This window comes from Aspergillus stella-maris, assembly GCF_047715825.1.
Source record: "Aspergillus stella-maris strain CBS 113639 unplaced genomic scaffold BDV14scaffold_12, whole genome shotgun sequence".
Taxonomy (NCBI): Eukaryota; Fungi; Ascomycota; class Eurotiomycetes; order Eurotiales; family Aspergillaceae; genus Aspergillus; species Aspergillus stella-maris.
The window spans coordinates 289,350-303,306 of NW_027396806.1; the positions used below are offsets into that span (position 1 = coordinate 289,350).

Below are 13,957 nucleotides of genomic sequence, written 5' to 3' on the forward strand. Positions count from 1 at the left end.
AGGTCCCAAACAAAGAACAGCAAACATCCCACCACATAGCCAGGGCATGCATGCAGCCTGATGACGGCAGCTGCGTCCTCTTCAGGTTCCATTGACCTGCACATGCTTATTCCTTCTTATAGGTAACATCTACCTCCAGCTTCCGCTTGTCATCCCCTGACTCTGTCAACCTCCTTCACGACGGACGGGTTCCTCTTCTTTCCTATTTCAGCGCTTCCCAAGCGCATACCATCTTTCCTTCCACCTTGTATTCCTACACAATGGGTGCTTTCAAGAACTTTCTCGAACCTGGTGGTTTGTATCCGCTTACTCCGGTCGACTCGTCACGGATCTGCTGACACGTCTTCCAGCTATCGCATTCATCTTCACGGTCACAGCTCTCTACAATCGTCGCCGTCGCCCAGCTAGCCCATCAGACACCCCAACCGTTGAATCGCCATTACTTCCAGACCGCGCGGACCCAGATCCCGACTACGCCAAGTCGCTAGACGAGGACGAGTATATCCGGTCCGTGGAGAACAGTCGCACGATCCAGTCGCGGTTCCTCGCGCGCTTCCCGTTCCTGATTGAGATATGGTACTGGTTACTTATATACTGGGTATATCTCCTTTCACGGATTTTTTTATGTTACACTATGGTAAACTGACACTCTCAGATCTACCAAGGCGCCCGCGCAATCTCCGCGCGCGCAATCAGCGGCCATGATGCCATCTTCGCCCGAGCCGAGCACCACGCCCTCCAGATCCTCTCCCTCGAACACACCCTGCATATGGACGCCGAGCTATCCATTCAACGGTTCGTCTTGACAAAAGCGCCCTGGCTCATGTCCCTTCTCGCCCGGGTTTACTACTCGCACATTGTCCTCGGCGTGATCTTCTTCGTCTACAGCTACACCTTCATGCGGCGCGAACATTTCCAGGCTATCCGGCGCACATTGGCACTAGAGAACATCTTCGCCTTTGCTATCATCACCCTGTGGCGATGCTCGCCCCCGCGCCTCCTCCCGGAGAAATACGGCTTCATTGACGTCCTGCACAGCAACGACCACGGGTCCGCCTGGACGCAGAACAAGTTCCAACTTACCATCGCCGCAATGCCATCACTTCATTTTGGAAATGCATTGTTCATTGCGCTCTGTTTGATTCGGTTCTCTCCGCATTGGTACCTACGCGCTGTTGCGTTTTTGTGGCCAATGTTGATGGCATTCACGATCATTGCGACGGCGAACCATTTTATTCTTGATGCGGTTGTGGGGGCTTGTGTTGTGCTCACGGGTTGGAGGTTTAATTGTCTTATGCTCTGGTTGTTGCCTGTTGAGAGGGTGCTGTTTCGGCTGTTGAGGTTAGAGAAGCCCTAGATTGTTAGCTGGGTGTTGCGTGTCCGGTGTTGAGTGTTATTGTATACTGTGTTTGTATGCTTAGTTTATTTGTAAGGTGGGATTTGGTGTCAAGGGGTAGACTACGGAATCGAACTCCTGGAAATGAACCATTCTTTGATATCATCCTTTTGCAGTCACTTAACGTTTGTATTTCTTGTATCAACATATGAGTGTTCAAGAAAAAGGGATCGTCTGTAGGGTCTCGGTGCAGAGATATATATCTACCCGCACCGCAATGCCGCAACCCACCATCACGAAAGTCACAACATCTTCCTTACCGACATACTATACTCAGCAAAACAACCCTGCTCATGATGAAGACCAATAAAGAAGATTTTGTGTTAGTTAATGCAATGTATGCCGAGTCCTACGGTGCGTAAACAATTTGAAAAGAAAAGAAGAATCCCCTTCCATCCTCTCTAGGCATCTATCTGTATCTGTAGCTGCTTTTAGTACATAGTAGGTGGTAGGTACATTGTGATGTAAGTAGTTTTCAGAATGTCCAATGCAACTGGAACCAAGTGAGAAACAAAATGAAATGACATGACATGAACGGAAATCGCTAGTAAATCAACCCGAAGTCCAACTAGTCTTACTCTACTCTACTCTAACCAAACACTCTTCTTTTCAATCATCTGTGCATCCTCTATGCATCCCTCCACCAATCATCCATCCATCTATTGACCCTACATCGCAGACCCCGCCTTCATGAACTTCGGCCACCGCTGCGCATCAGGAATAGGCACGCGGCCAATATTCTCATCTAGATCCAGAATCAACTTCAACGCATTCCTACTCCTCAAATAAGGCAACGGCTCCTTCGCGATAGGAACACCAACGCCAGGCTCAACCTGTCCCGTAGGAGAAACATCATGCGTAGACCCAGGCATGGGCAACCACTTCTGCAGAACCTCATAAGCAGCAAGTGTGAATCCGAACTGCGGAGAAGAACGGAGAATACGCGCGGGCCCACCCTTGAAGAAGGCCTTGAACCCTTCGTCTTTCATGATTGAGACTGCGCACTGGCGGAGACCGGTGTAAGTCTTTTCGCCCTTGCGCGCTTCGACCTGCAGACGCGTTTTGATCACATCGCAGGGGGTTGTGAGGTATGCGGCTGGCATACCGGCGATGGCGCCGGCCGTGAGGAGTTGCAGGACACCGAGCTTGTGTGTGCGGGATTCGCCGAAGAAGTCTGTTTTCAGGTGGCTGTATGTCGGGAAGTAGATTGCTGAGAAGGGGACGTCACGGAGGAGACAGGCGGAGGCACCCTTGTAGAGACCGACGAGACCGAGGTTCTTGACGATCCAGAGCGCTGAGCGGCGGGGAGCGCCCTCGACGTTCTTGGCGATTTCACCCTGCACTTGGAGACGGATCTTGACGATCTCGAGAGGGTTCGTGAAGACGACTTGGCATGCTCCTGCTGTTCCACCGGCGAGGACTTCTTGCCATTTTTGGATCTTGCCGGTTTCTTTGTTTGTGAAGGCGCCGCGGACGAGGTCGTTGACTGTGAGCTTGATGGCCTTTTCGGGGGCGACACCGATGAGCTGTGGGATGACACCGGAGTAGAGACCTGTGAAACCTTCGTTGCGGATGACCTTGCGAGCGCAGTCGAGGGAGTTGTTGTAGAGGCGTTCGCCGACGCGGTTGGAGCGCTGGTTCTGCATGCGCGTCTTGACGAGATCAATGGGGTACACCATAAATGCGCCAAAGGCACCAGCCAAACTTCCGAGCGCGAAGTGGTGGACGGATTCGAGCACACCGTGAAGGACCGATTTCGAAGCGTCGGCGGCTTTGTGTGCGGCGCCAGAGGCGGAAGAAATAGCGGTCTCAGCGGCGGCCATGGGAATGCGCCATGAGGCGTCAATGACCTTGGAAAAGTCCTTCTGCGAGAGACGACCGGAAGGCGCATCGAGACCGGCAAAGTGGAAGAGGATATCGGCTTCCATGGGCGTGAACAGCGAGAAGCGCGTAAGACGAGCAGCAGCATTAAGGAAATCCGCACGAGTGATCTTGCCATCCTCGCTCTTGTCCGTCGCCTCACGGATAATCAAATCGATCATATCCATCTCGCGCATAACATTCTGGAACGCGCGCACAGTGGCGTACGAGATCTTGGTGCCGGCCGACAGGTTACACAGGCTCGGAAGGTTGTCCAGCACGTAATCCGACAGCTTGTGCTTCGAGGTCTCCAGGATGATACGCTGGAAATCCTCCGGTTCGATGTAGCCGTCGCCGTCCTTGTCGAACACGTGGAAGGCCTGTCGGATGCGCTCGCCCTGGAGGCCGCGGAGCATCTGCGCGAACTGCGGGTATGTCATGTCGTGGCGGGTCTTCTTCTTGCCTGTGTAGAGCGCCGCCCATTCCGAGTTCCAGTCAAAGGGTATGCTCTTTTCTGTCTTGTTCTCATTGTACAGGTTCTGGAAGGTCTCCCATTTCACGGTGCCGGTGCCCTCGGTGTCGAAGAGGCGGAAGGCAATCTCGTACTCGGCGTCGGGTCTCGCGAGCAGGTTTTCGAACACGGCCCAGTCGTGGATATTGATGCGGCCTTGTCGGCGGCCGTCGGCGACTCTGAAGAGGATTCCGTAGTGTTCTCGCTTGATTTTGTGCTATTCCAGATATATAAGATCAGTATTCGTCCAATTGAGTCGTATGACACATGGTAGGAACAAACTCACGTAGTCTTCGTGCTTTGGCGCGATGGCATTCACAAAGTCCTCCTCGGTCATGAAGTACTCGCCGGTCTGGTCATCCTTACGGGCGTGTTTCTGGAAGTTGGCGCGGACCTGCTTGGACAGGGTGGGCTCGTCGATGTTGGTGCCGACCAGCGACTCTTTGACGGCTTCTTTGACGCTTGCCACGGCCATGGTGGAAGAGGAAAGGAGAGGGTCGTCTAACTCTATGCAAGACAAGAACGACAAGGAAAGGAGAACGGTCTAGCAAGAAACAATAGGAATAAGAAAGTAAAGACCGACGCGGAGAAGGAAGGGAAAGGAAGGGGTTGGTGATGAGATGAGGATGAGATGGGGGATGGACGATGGGACTGGATTGGGCCAGGTGTGGAGATGAAAGTCGAAAATAATCATCGACTGGGGGATCACCATCAGACAATGTCAGAGAATTTCATTATTATGTCTGCTTATGAATATTAGGTTTACTTGCTTTTTAGTGACGGTAGCTACATTCATTGGCAGCGGTATTCAAAATTTTTATTTGCCCCTTGCCATCCATAAATCAACATCCTGGTTCATACAGCTGAGTGGTCACGGCTAAATAGCCTTACCAGCAACCACAGCACGGGGACTGAACACTGAACACCCCCAGCAGGGCCACCACCGATGCCGGTCACGAGGTCGGAGACACACCGCCCCTCGATATTACCCGATCCTCATACAAATACAACCCTTCGGACTTGACGCCGACACACCAGCAGTATACAATAATGACATCCATACTCTGTCCTCAACACATTACCGCGATAAAGCTCGCCTCTTTATCCCAAGGTTCCAAAATTGAAGCTCCGATAATTCTCGCCTCCACCCCCAACCCCTCCAAGACCGAACCCAGAAAAACAAAGACAGTTCTCCGCACGAGTCGGCAAACTCCGGAATGCCGTGAGGGGAGACTTGGAGAAGGCCCCCAAGTCTCTCACCGGGCTGGCCGTTTCCATTATACCCTACCTAATCCTTTTAGGTAACTACCTTACTGCTCACGAGACCGAAGCTAAGTAGGTTAGATTTCTAGGCGTAGGTAATGATGCAGGTGATGTGTGATGTCCGTCCGCGCTTCCGCCGGCTCTGAGTTTGAGTCTGGGGTCGGGTGCTCGCGGGCGGTGCTTATTCTTGCCTGATATGGTAGACCGGGGTTTTGCCGCGTTTCTGGTGTTGGTTCGGTGCCGGCTGTCAGCAATTGTTAAGTATGCGGAAGTCTTGCTAGTTTGAGTATAGATATACTATAAATTTCTTGAGCGATTGTGGAAGTCGTAGGTAAATCAGATGTATCTATTCAAATGCCTGCCTGCCTGGTACCTAGGTACTAATATATTCCTCCGCGTTATCCTATCCAGACCTACCCTGTCCTATCCTACCCTGGCGAACCTCATCTTCATTCGTCTTTCCTTTTCTTATCTTTTTTTTTTCTCTTTTCCTGTTTCATATAGATCATAAGGCAACGTCAACATGAACATCAACGCCAAGTCATGCAAATGCCGCACCAAGGAACTATATATCATTGTCGATCGAGTCGAGTTGCATGTATTCATCATGGTTTGGAGAATCAAAGGTGAGAGGGGTAGTGATGGAGAGGGGAAAATATAAATCAATCAATCAATCAATCAAGTCATCAAATCAAACCGAGGGGATATCTAAGTAAGTAGTAAGAGGGGGAAATTGGAAATGTAAATGGGAAGGTAAACCAAAGGGAATTGTGTGAATGATGCGACGTGACAGTAGGAAAGGTTATGCATAGATGACGAGAAAGACCATGATCATGCGCTCAATCGTTGGATGAATGACTGTCATACCCCATGTTAGCAAGCACACCAATACAAGATAGGTAGAAGGAGAGTGTGAACGTACCGGAAAAAACTGCCTGAACCCCCTCAAGTCCAACCTACTCAGCGTCCCTACATACTCCTCCACCAGGTCTGCACCCATGCCCATTCCGGGCAATTCACGATCTCTCAAGTACTCAATGTACTCCATTCCTGTCTTGCCATAGATAACGCGCTGCAGACCACCGGCCTCAGCAAGGACCTGCTTCGCCTGTGCGTCCTTCGAGTTGAACGTTGGAGTGGCAGGGAGAGCCCAGCAGAGAGGGGAGAAGCGGGTGATCATGAACTGGCCGAAGCCGGGGAGGGCGACTGCGTTAGCGGCGCCGTTGGAAGCTGCTGCCGGGGCGATATCTGGGCCACCCCAGGACGAGCCCATGCGAACGAGAACACTAAAGGCCATTTTGGCAGTGGTGAAGTCTTCGACGTCTTTGGCGAAGTGCTCAATTGTGGTTATGACTGTGTCGAACATTGGTTGGTTTCCTAGACAAGTTAGTAGGCCATTGGTGAGAGTGGAAGTCGGAACTTACGCTCGCTGATGATAACAGCTCCAAGGTCGTTGTTCAGCACGGCCAGCAGGAAGTTAAGGTACTCTCGCTTCAGCTCCGCCAAGTGGATCTCATCATCAGTACCTGTGGTCGGGTCGGCAATTCCGCTAAAGACCCGTTGCAAGAATGGAGTTAGTAGGGCGTCGAGAATGTTGTAGATCTCGCCCTTAAAGCCGAAGATGACCTGGTCGAGCAAACGCAGGAACAAGGCCATCTCGTCCCGCGAAGACGTTTGAGTGAGCAGGCCATCGATCCATCTGGGAAGCTGAGGAAGAATGCGCGATCCAAGAACACCGATTAACCGCGAGAAGGCGAATCGGGAAGCTGTGCGGACATTGAACGACGACTTGAGAGACTCGAGAGCGACAAGAGTGGCTTCCGACACCTGGTTGAACGCTTCTTGAACTTCAGCAGCAGGGAGCTGTGTCGATGTCGAACCCGGCTGCCAGTCTGAGAAGCCTCGTGCGAGCGTACCAAGCGCCATGATGTCGTGGTGAATCTGGAGCAGAGCTTTCTCGTCGCCGGACTTGGCCGGGCCCAAGTTCGCTTCCATGTCGGCAAAGACAGGTGCCAGCGCGGATTGGGCATAGAGAACCTGCTTGTCGGCAGTGATGTTGGGAGTCGAGCAGATGATACCAACGGCTTCGAAGAGATAGAGCTGGCTGTTGAAAACAGCGTCAGGAGAGCTCTCATGGTCCTCGGACGACATATCGTCACCGTCAGAGCTTTCCGAGGGCAGCTCGGCATGAATGACAAGTAGATCACTCAGAGCTTCTACCACGGTCTGCGCGACGTTGCCAATGTAAGCCCGCAGCTGCTTCACCAGGCGCTGGAACAAGTACCAGGCTCGCGTCTTGACCTTCTTCAATGGGTGATGAGCAAGCTGAAGGAAGCTCTCCAGAACACCAGGGATGAAGTGTGCATGGTGCTGGAAGAAGGAGCTGTAGCGAACGCAAATTTCCATATATTGTAGTTGGGTCGCGGGGTGAGTGAAGGATCGGATATCTGACTCGACCATGCGCTGCATCATCTCGACGAGCCTCTCTGCAGACGGGTTGTTAGGCTGACCCTTGGCATAGAGGCTGCCGCTCTTAGTAGCAGTCTCTCCGAACAAGAACATCTCGTGCAAAGCAAGGTCCAGGTCCCGCCAATCCAACTGAGAGCCAGACTGACGCAGGTTTTCGAAAGTGGTCGCCACAACTTCCGAGACGGCCCCCATATACAATCCCTCGTCGACAGTTGCGATAATTTGTTGCAGGGTTCCAAGTCGCTTGCGAAGTTCCTGGAACTCGGCCTCGTCGGTCTGGTCGTCCTCATCGCCCCAGGAAGCAGTTTCGTCGTATCGCATCTTGGAGATGACTGCCTTAAGGATGGGAAGGAGGATGGAAGAGTGTTGAGCTGCGATAGCAGGGTTGCCTTTGGCAATCTTTCGCAAGTATGAAAGCAAGTCGCTGACACATGGAATGACAGTCGAGCAGACCTCATCGTACTCGTCGGAGAAATACCGCAGGATGTGCGGAAGGAACACTTGCAACAGTCCATTGGCCTTCTCCTTGCACTGCACTGATGCAGTATCCTGCTCCAGAGCGCGTACAATATCAGCCACCGTGGTGTTGACCAGCTTCGCGACGGTCTCTGCAAGATCGGTATCGTATTTGGACGTGAAGCGGTTGGCGTAGAGCGGAGGGCTAGACGAGATTTGGGCAACCACGTTGTCCAGGTTCAAGAAGGCAATCATGTCAATCTTGTCCTCTGGCTTCATTTTCTTGCCAATAATTTCCGTGAAGACATCGACAGCCGCATCCCGCACCTTCTCCTCTCCATCGCGAAGGTCTTCCTTTTGCGCACGACCAAGCTGCTGGAACAGCAGGTCGAGCATAGTCTGGTTCACTACAAGACCGATATCAATCCAACTTACCCAGCTTCCAACCGCCTTCAGCGACATCTCCACAATAAGGTCCTCGCCGTCCATAAACTGCGTCAGGATCTCCTGCCACGAGCTAGCGATCTTCTGCATGTCTCGCACTCGGATCAGATCCTTCAGCGCATTCGCCCGCTCCTGCTCGCCCGGAGACCGCGACACCAGCACATCACCAATCTCATCGTGAATGGAGTTGATGACTCGGAGGTAGAACACGATACCGAGAGAGTTGTCTCGTGTCGTGCTAGACGGCGACTTTTGCGTGAGGCTCAAAAGGTCATCGAAAAATGACTCCCAGCCGTTTGCGTAGAGCGCGGAGAAGAGAAAGGTGACTGTCTGGGCGATTTTGTTTTGAATGTTCGGCGGGTCCGGGTTTGCGTTTTCTTGACCGTATGTTTGCCGCAGATACTGCAGCAAGCCGTCCCGGACGAACCCCAACGACTGGAGGTCAATGAAACCCGCCTGGGCAGCGCTGTTGACAACTTCTAACGCGACATGACGGACGATGTGAGACTGTGGGGGGTCCTTGGTGAAGAGGGCGAGGCAGATCTGCCAGCCTGTGGGATCGGAGCGGAGCTGGTTGAGGTAGTCGAAGGCTTGGGATTTGAGGGCAGTGTCGGAGGTAGGGTTGCCGGCGATTTCAATGGCGCTTATTACCTAGGGAGAGACATCATTTAGAATGATTATTTTCACTTTGTGGGTAAAAGTTGAGCGAGATGCGTCACCGTCATGGAGGGGCACACGAGGGGAAGATCGGGGGACGGCGGGGTTGAGATCTCGAAGAAATCCTTTTCCTTGGCTGCAATTGCCTTTGGAGAGGAAGTTTGGTCTTTGGAAGTCCAAAAGACAATTATCCGGAGGTAATAACTGAACGTACCTGCTCTTCCATCGTCGACCGGCCGGGGTGCCTTGCGAACCGTTGCGGAACTCCGAGAAACGAAAAATATCACGAGGGAGGTAAAAGAGATGTTGTCAAGCGTAGCTGAAGAGTTATTCGTTATAGCGACAGGTGGTCATATCATTAGTCAGAGGAGGGTAGTCTATTGGAGCATGACTCGAATGTTTGCTTGGACAAGGCGCAGTGCAGGAGGACAACAATGAGAATTGAGGTTGTTGAAACAGTCAAAGTGATGTGACGCTCACCGTTGGGCGGTCGTTGCGGCCTTTTCACTGCCGCGCTCAACTAACAAGGCGCAGACAATAGGCAGCCTCCTTGCAGGCAGACTTGATTACTTTGTTATCACTATGACTAGAATATTAAAGGCTATGTTTATTCTATATCCCTTGCTGTTGAGCATGCGACACTATTTTTCTCGAATTTTCGTGATTTTGTGTGTTGCTTTTTGGGTCCGGCCCAAAAAGGAAATGTGGCCTGGAACTTCAGGCACAACTTTACTATATAAACAAAGATCTACACAAAGAGAGCAGCATGACTCGCATGGCAGAGATCGAATCAATGCCTATAAGTCGAGTTTATACTCTCCATTTCCATGATTCTATCGTTGCCTCAATCCGCACCCAGAAGCAGGCCACTGTCGCCGCCATCAACAACACCCCCACCACTATCCCCGCCCGCTCGTAGACGAACGATGATGTAAGCGCTGAATTGGTGATCAACAGACCTGTTAGTGGAGTTCCGATAAGTGCACCCATCCCTCTTATGAGGTACAAAGCACCGTTGACGCTGGTAAAGTTCTGTACACCAAAGAGCTCAATCAGGGACGCCGGGAAGAGCGAGATGTAGGCGCTAGCGAAAGCGCCATACAAAATAGTGAATACGATGAACAAACCATCTGCACTAGACTTGGATACGTCCGCCTCGTGGAACATTGACGGAAGCCAGAAGGCGAAGACGGCAATAGCGCTGAAGAACGTTGTAGCCAGAAGTGCATTGATTCGTCCCCATCGGTCAGCGACGTAGCCGATGACAATGCGCGAAACAAAGTTTGATGCATTATTGAGGGTGATAAAGTTGGCTGCTGTAGTCTGACTATAGCCAAGTGTGCTTGCGTACGCAGCATAGAAGAACAGCGGCGTGGAGTAGCCGGCTGATTGCAGGAAGCAACCTAAGCCTTGAGCAACAAATCGATTCGAGCGCGCAACTCGCCAGTTGACCATTGGCGCATTGATCCAGCCAATTCGCCGCCGGATGCCCTGGGTTTGAAGTCGGACTTGCTCATTGAACTTTGGCTCCCAGCGCAGGGCATACCCAGCGACAGAGACGATAGTCAACGATATGCAGCCAGAAATGCGTAAAGCATTTCGGAACCCAAGGTGAGTGATCATAGCACGGAGTGCAGGAGGCCAGATCATGCCTCCAACTGCAGAGCCTGAGATGATCACCCCCATTGCAAGACCGCGACGCTTGTCGAACCAGGTTGGGGCTACACTCATGGTCGGCACGTATGCTAGGCATGTGCCGATCCCGAGAAGAAGCCCTTGCGTCAGGGCAAAATGCCATAGCGCCCTCCCGAAGCTTGAGAGAATGTATGCGATGCCAAAGACCCAGCCACCAGCGATTATGACCGCTTGTGGTGAGTACATTTTGGACCAGTGCATGGCAAAGGGGCCACCCATGGACATGAGCGCGATGGCTAGAATGCCAACCAGGTTTATGAGGGCGGTCGAGCTCCCAGTAAATGGAGTTCCCTCGTCTCTGGCCAGCTCCTCATATAGAGACTGATAAACACCGTAGGAGAAAATGAAGGCGCATGTTGTAAACATTACTAGAAAGCCAGACGTCGCGATCAAGGCATACTTCCTAATTGATATATCAGTGTCATGCTAAGGAAGAAGAACTAAAGACACTAAAGCTCTTACCAGGTTGGATGGCTGGACTCCTCTTCAGTGCGCAGGGGCCCATCTGGGGAAGAGGAGCTGCGGTTTCTGTTTGCCAACTCAACGTCAGACCCCATACTGAATACTGATGGAGTCTGTCCATTCTTGTAAGGACATGGTGAAGAAAGTGAAGAACTAAAAGATGGGGTAACGGATAAAGAATTACGAGTCGGCAGTCGGCTCCCGCTTGAGACGCGGAGTCACGAGATCACGGTTTACTGAGGGAAGATGGCTTCATTTACTCACTTCTCACGACGGTTGTCTATGTCTCGCACGCAGACTTCAAATGGATTGCTGTGGTTGTTTTTACCCTACCTGCTACTGATACATCTACTTGAATATGTTCTTCCTTCCGAGATAATCTGAAATTCAAGGAATGACAAAACCAGGTATAGGTACCTGAGCTAACTGACTACTAACAGCAGAACATCAAACAAAGAAGCAGAGCGAAACTATCTCAACATACCCCCTCAGTATGAAATCAAACTGTCGTCATAAAATCATAGCCCTCATCCCAAATATCACAACCTACTGCAGCAAGAGCACACCAGCGGCCAAGCCCACTGCCGACATAGCCATGGCACTATCCATGGCATTGACAATGCCCGCTGCACCTTCAGGTGGACTATCGCTGTTCAGGGCGTCCCCGGTGGCCGCGGCAGGGGTAGCAGTCTGACCTGCAAGGGTTGAGCTTGGAGTAGAGGTAGAGACTAGTGTTGTGCTTGATGCCCATGTCGAGGTTCCAGCACTAGTGGTCTGGTTGCTAGAAGAGCCGGGAACAGGGTGATGGTCATCATGGTCGTTCCAATCGTCATCCCAATCGTCGTCGTGGTCATGATCATGGTCATCATCGATATCATCGGTAATTCCGTCGTCGTCATCATCATCATCATCCAGGTCATCTGTTATGCCATCGTCGTCGTGGTCATCGTCGTGGTCATCATCCTGGTCATCATCCTGGTCATCATCCTGGTCATCAGTGAGCTCGTCATCGCCATCATCGAGACTGGAGGTTGGACCCGGAGCAGCGGTAGTCGAGACAGAAGACAGGGTTGATGTGGTGGAAGTAGCGACGACCGTTCCAGGTGTATGGTCGTGATCATCATCATTATCATCATCAGTATCCCAGTCGTCGTCCCCATCATGATCATGGTCATTATCAACATCATTATCATCATCCCAATCGTCATCATCGTCCGGCGCAGCGGCCCTCGCGCAAAAGACACCCCCGCCGACACAATCGCGTGGTCCGAGGACAGTTCCTACAGCGGAAGGCTTTGCGGCACGGGCACTGACCGGGGCCGCGATACTAACGAGGCCCAGGCCGGCAAGGGCCAGAAAAGAGGAGGTGAAACGCATAGTTCAGACTAGAAATGAAAGACTCAGTATGAGCAGCAAGCGAGCAATTGTTTTTGATATCTCGTTGATGTTGTTTATAAAGGAGGTAAGCGAGTGTTCTTCTCACCGGGAATCAGCGTTGAATTTATAGACTGTCATTTTCGACTATGTTTATGATGCAGGCATATTGAACCCCCAATTGCGCAGTGGATCGCTGATCTGATGTCCTGAAAGACAGGCTCCGCCTCAATGGGGACATTGATTGACGTGCCATGTCATAGCAAGCGCACGACGATTCGTAACAAGAAGACCAAGATGGCTACACCGGCCAATCATGATTTGGACGCCGGTCTTTTTTCCGACGACATACAAATAACGCCTCCGATACCTCTTCAAGGTAATGCAGGCGGGCATCGCCGTCGTCTCGGCGTCAAGCTTAATGAAAGACAGGTCCGGTCCCTTCAGCCTCCCTCGTGTCCACGTACAGGCTTACTACAGGTACATTCCAGCCACCGTTCGTGGCAGAAGTCGTACCAAGACAGTATGTCTTTCTTCGCGTCTCGTCTCGTGGACACCCGGACAAGGGTCCAGTCCCTCATGCGCCTCGACTCAAGATTCAAGATGGAGCACAATGAGGTATGCCAACTCCAAGATTTGCCCAAAGGCCATGAAACAAAAATAGAAAAGCATAAAGCGAGTACCAGAGGAAGCCCTAATTGGTAGGTTGGCAGCGGTTATACTTCTGCCTGGCCGGGGCACGGTACGAAGGTAGGTACACTGCCACAACGACAAACCCTGCAGATACCTCACCTCAGAACTTACTTCGCAACCTTGTACCACGAGTATCGGCAGTTTCTCGCTAAATATAGGTCTTCAACTCCATCTCCAGATATTACTGGCGCAAATGTGGAGTAAATGGGACGCTAAGCTTGGGCTCGGCAGGGTCTATACCCCAGCTCCCAATCAGGCCGTGCATGACCCTGCGGAATGGTGCTGCCTACCTTCTTGGAAGATACAGGGTAGCTTGAGTGACTCGTATCAGTTACCGAAATAGGCTGTGTGCTGTAAATGGGCAGGGTATGGCTTCGATCGTCGATATCTCTGCCACCAGGCAGAAAAATTCTTTGCTTTGCTTTTCGGCGAGGAAGGGTATGATGGGCATTGGGGTAAACGATGCAGGCATGCACTTAGCAAGCCCAGTGCTTCAACACCAGAAACACATCGCTCACTACCTCCTCAATGATGGATGCACAGATAAAATCGCGACGGGGTAGGGTTAAGAAACGGATATGGAAGCCCGACCTACCGACCTACCTACCTTGGGCTTCTATCTAAGGGCGGCAGGTAGGTACGCCCGTAGATGCACCTAACTAACTTCCAGTAACTTC

General features: G+C 51.8%; 5 protein-coding genes across 5 annotated transcripts; 2 read left to right on the forward strand and 3 right to left on the reverse strand.

Moving 5' to 3' along the window:
• Positions 1 to 260: 260 nt before the first annotated feature.
• Positions 261 to 1,357, forward strand: BDV14DRAFT_197725 (phosphatase PAP2 family protein; the record flags this gene model as incomplete). The annotated part of the gene is made up of 3 exons (XM_073772759.1): positions 261 to 294; positions 351 to 598; positions 656 to 1,357. 3 exons carry the CDS (start codon positions 261 to 263, stop codon positions 1,355 to 1,357), a joined length of 984 nt encoding a protein of 327 aa, XP_073630677.1.
• A 324-nt stretch (positions 1,358 to 1,681) lies between these two features.
• BDV14DRAFT_169047 (citrin) lies at positions 1,682 to 4,555 on the reverse strand. The gene is made up of 2 exons (XM_073767974.1): positions 4,054 to 4,555; positions 1,682 to 3,984 (listed from the first exon to the last, which is right to left on the reverse strand). Exons 1-2 carry the CDS (start codon positions 4,240 to 4,242, stop codon positions 2,065 to 2,067), a joined length of 2,109 nt encoding a protein of 702 aa, XP_073630678.1. The 5' UTR covers positions 4,243 to 4,555; the 3' UTR covers positions 1,682 to 2,064.
• Positions 4,556 to 5,340: 785 nt separating this feature from the next.
• BDV14DRAFT_169049 (uncharacterized protein) lies at positions 5,341 to 5,975 on the forward strand. Its single transcript, XM_073767975.1, has one exon. It carries the CDS (start codon positions 5,371 to 5,373, stop codon positions 5,539 to 5,541), a length of 171 nt encoding a protein of 56 aa, XP_073630679.1. The 5' UTR covers positions 5,341 to 5,370; the 3' UTR covers positions 5,542 to 5,975.
• BDV14DRAFT_169050 (Ran GTPase-binding protein LOS1) lies at positions 5,341 to 9,584 on the reverse strand. Its single transcript, XM_073767976.1, has 4 exons — positions 9,271 to 9,584; positions 6,455 to 9,050; positions 5,953 to 6,407; positions 5,341 to 5,888 (listed from the first exon to the last, which is right to left on the reverse strand). The coding sequence occupies exons 1-4, from the start codon at positions 9,280 to 9,282 to the stop codon at positions 5,862 to 5,864; spliced, it is 3,090 nt and encodes a 1,029-aa protein (XP_073630680.1). The 5' UTR covers positions 9,283 to 9,584; the 3' UTR covers positions 5,341 to 5,861.
• A 282-nt stretch (positions 9,585 to 9,866) lies between these two features.
• Positions 9,867 to 11,308, reverse strand: BDV14DRAFT_188180 (major facilitator superfamily domain-containing protein; the record flags this gene model as incomplete). The annotated part of the gene is made up of 2 exons (XM_073771032.1): positions 9,867 to 11,154; positions 11,214 to 11,308. 2 exons carry the CDS (start codon positions 11,306 to 11,308, stop codon positions 9,867 to 9,869), a joined length of 1,383 nt encoding a protein of 460 aa, XP_073630681.1.
• Positions 11,309 to 13,957: the final 2,649 nt, after the last annotated feature.

What these genes read in the sequence shown, in the direction of transcription:
- BDV14DRAFT_169047 (XM_073767974.1), bottom strand. Translation starts at nt 4,242, where the DNA reads ATGGCCGTGGCAAGCGTCAAAGAAGCCGTCAAAGAGTCGCTGGTCGGC. An exon ending in CGCCAAAGCACGAAGACTAC is followed by an intron (nt 3,985 to 4,053) that starts GTGAGTTTGTTC and finishes TATCTGGAATAG; the next exon opens with CACAAAATCAAGCGAGAACA.
- BDV14DRAFT_169049 (XM_073767975.1), top strand. Translation starts at nt 5,371, where the DNA reads ATGTATCTATTCAAATGCCTGCCTGCCTGGTACCTAGGTACTAATATA.
- BDV14DRAFT_169050 (XM_073767976.1), bottom strand. An exon ending in AGCTGTTATCATCAGCGAGC is followed by an intron (nt 6,408 to 6,454) that starts GTAAGTTCCGAC and finishes TAACTTGTCTAG; the next exon opens with GAAACCAACCAATGTTCGAC. An exon ending in GGTTCAGGCAGTTTTTTCCG is followed by an intron (nt 5,889 to 5,952) that starts GTACGTTCACAC and finishes GGGGTATGACAG; the next exon opens with TCATTCATCCAACGATTGAG.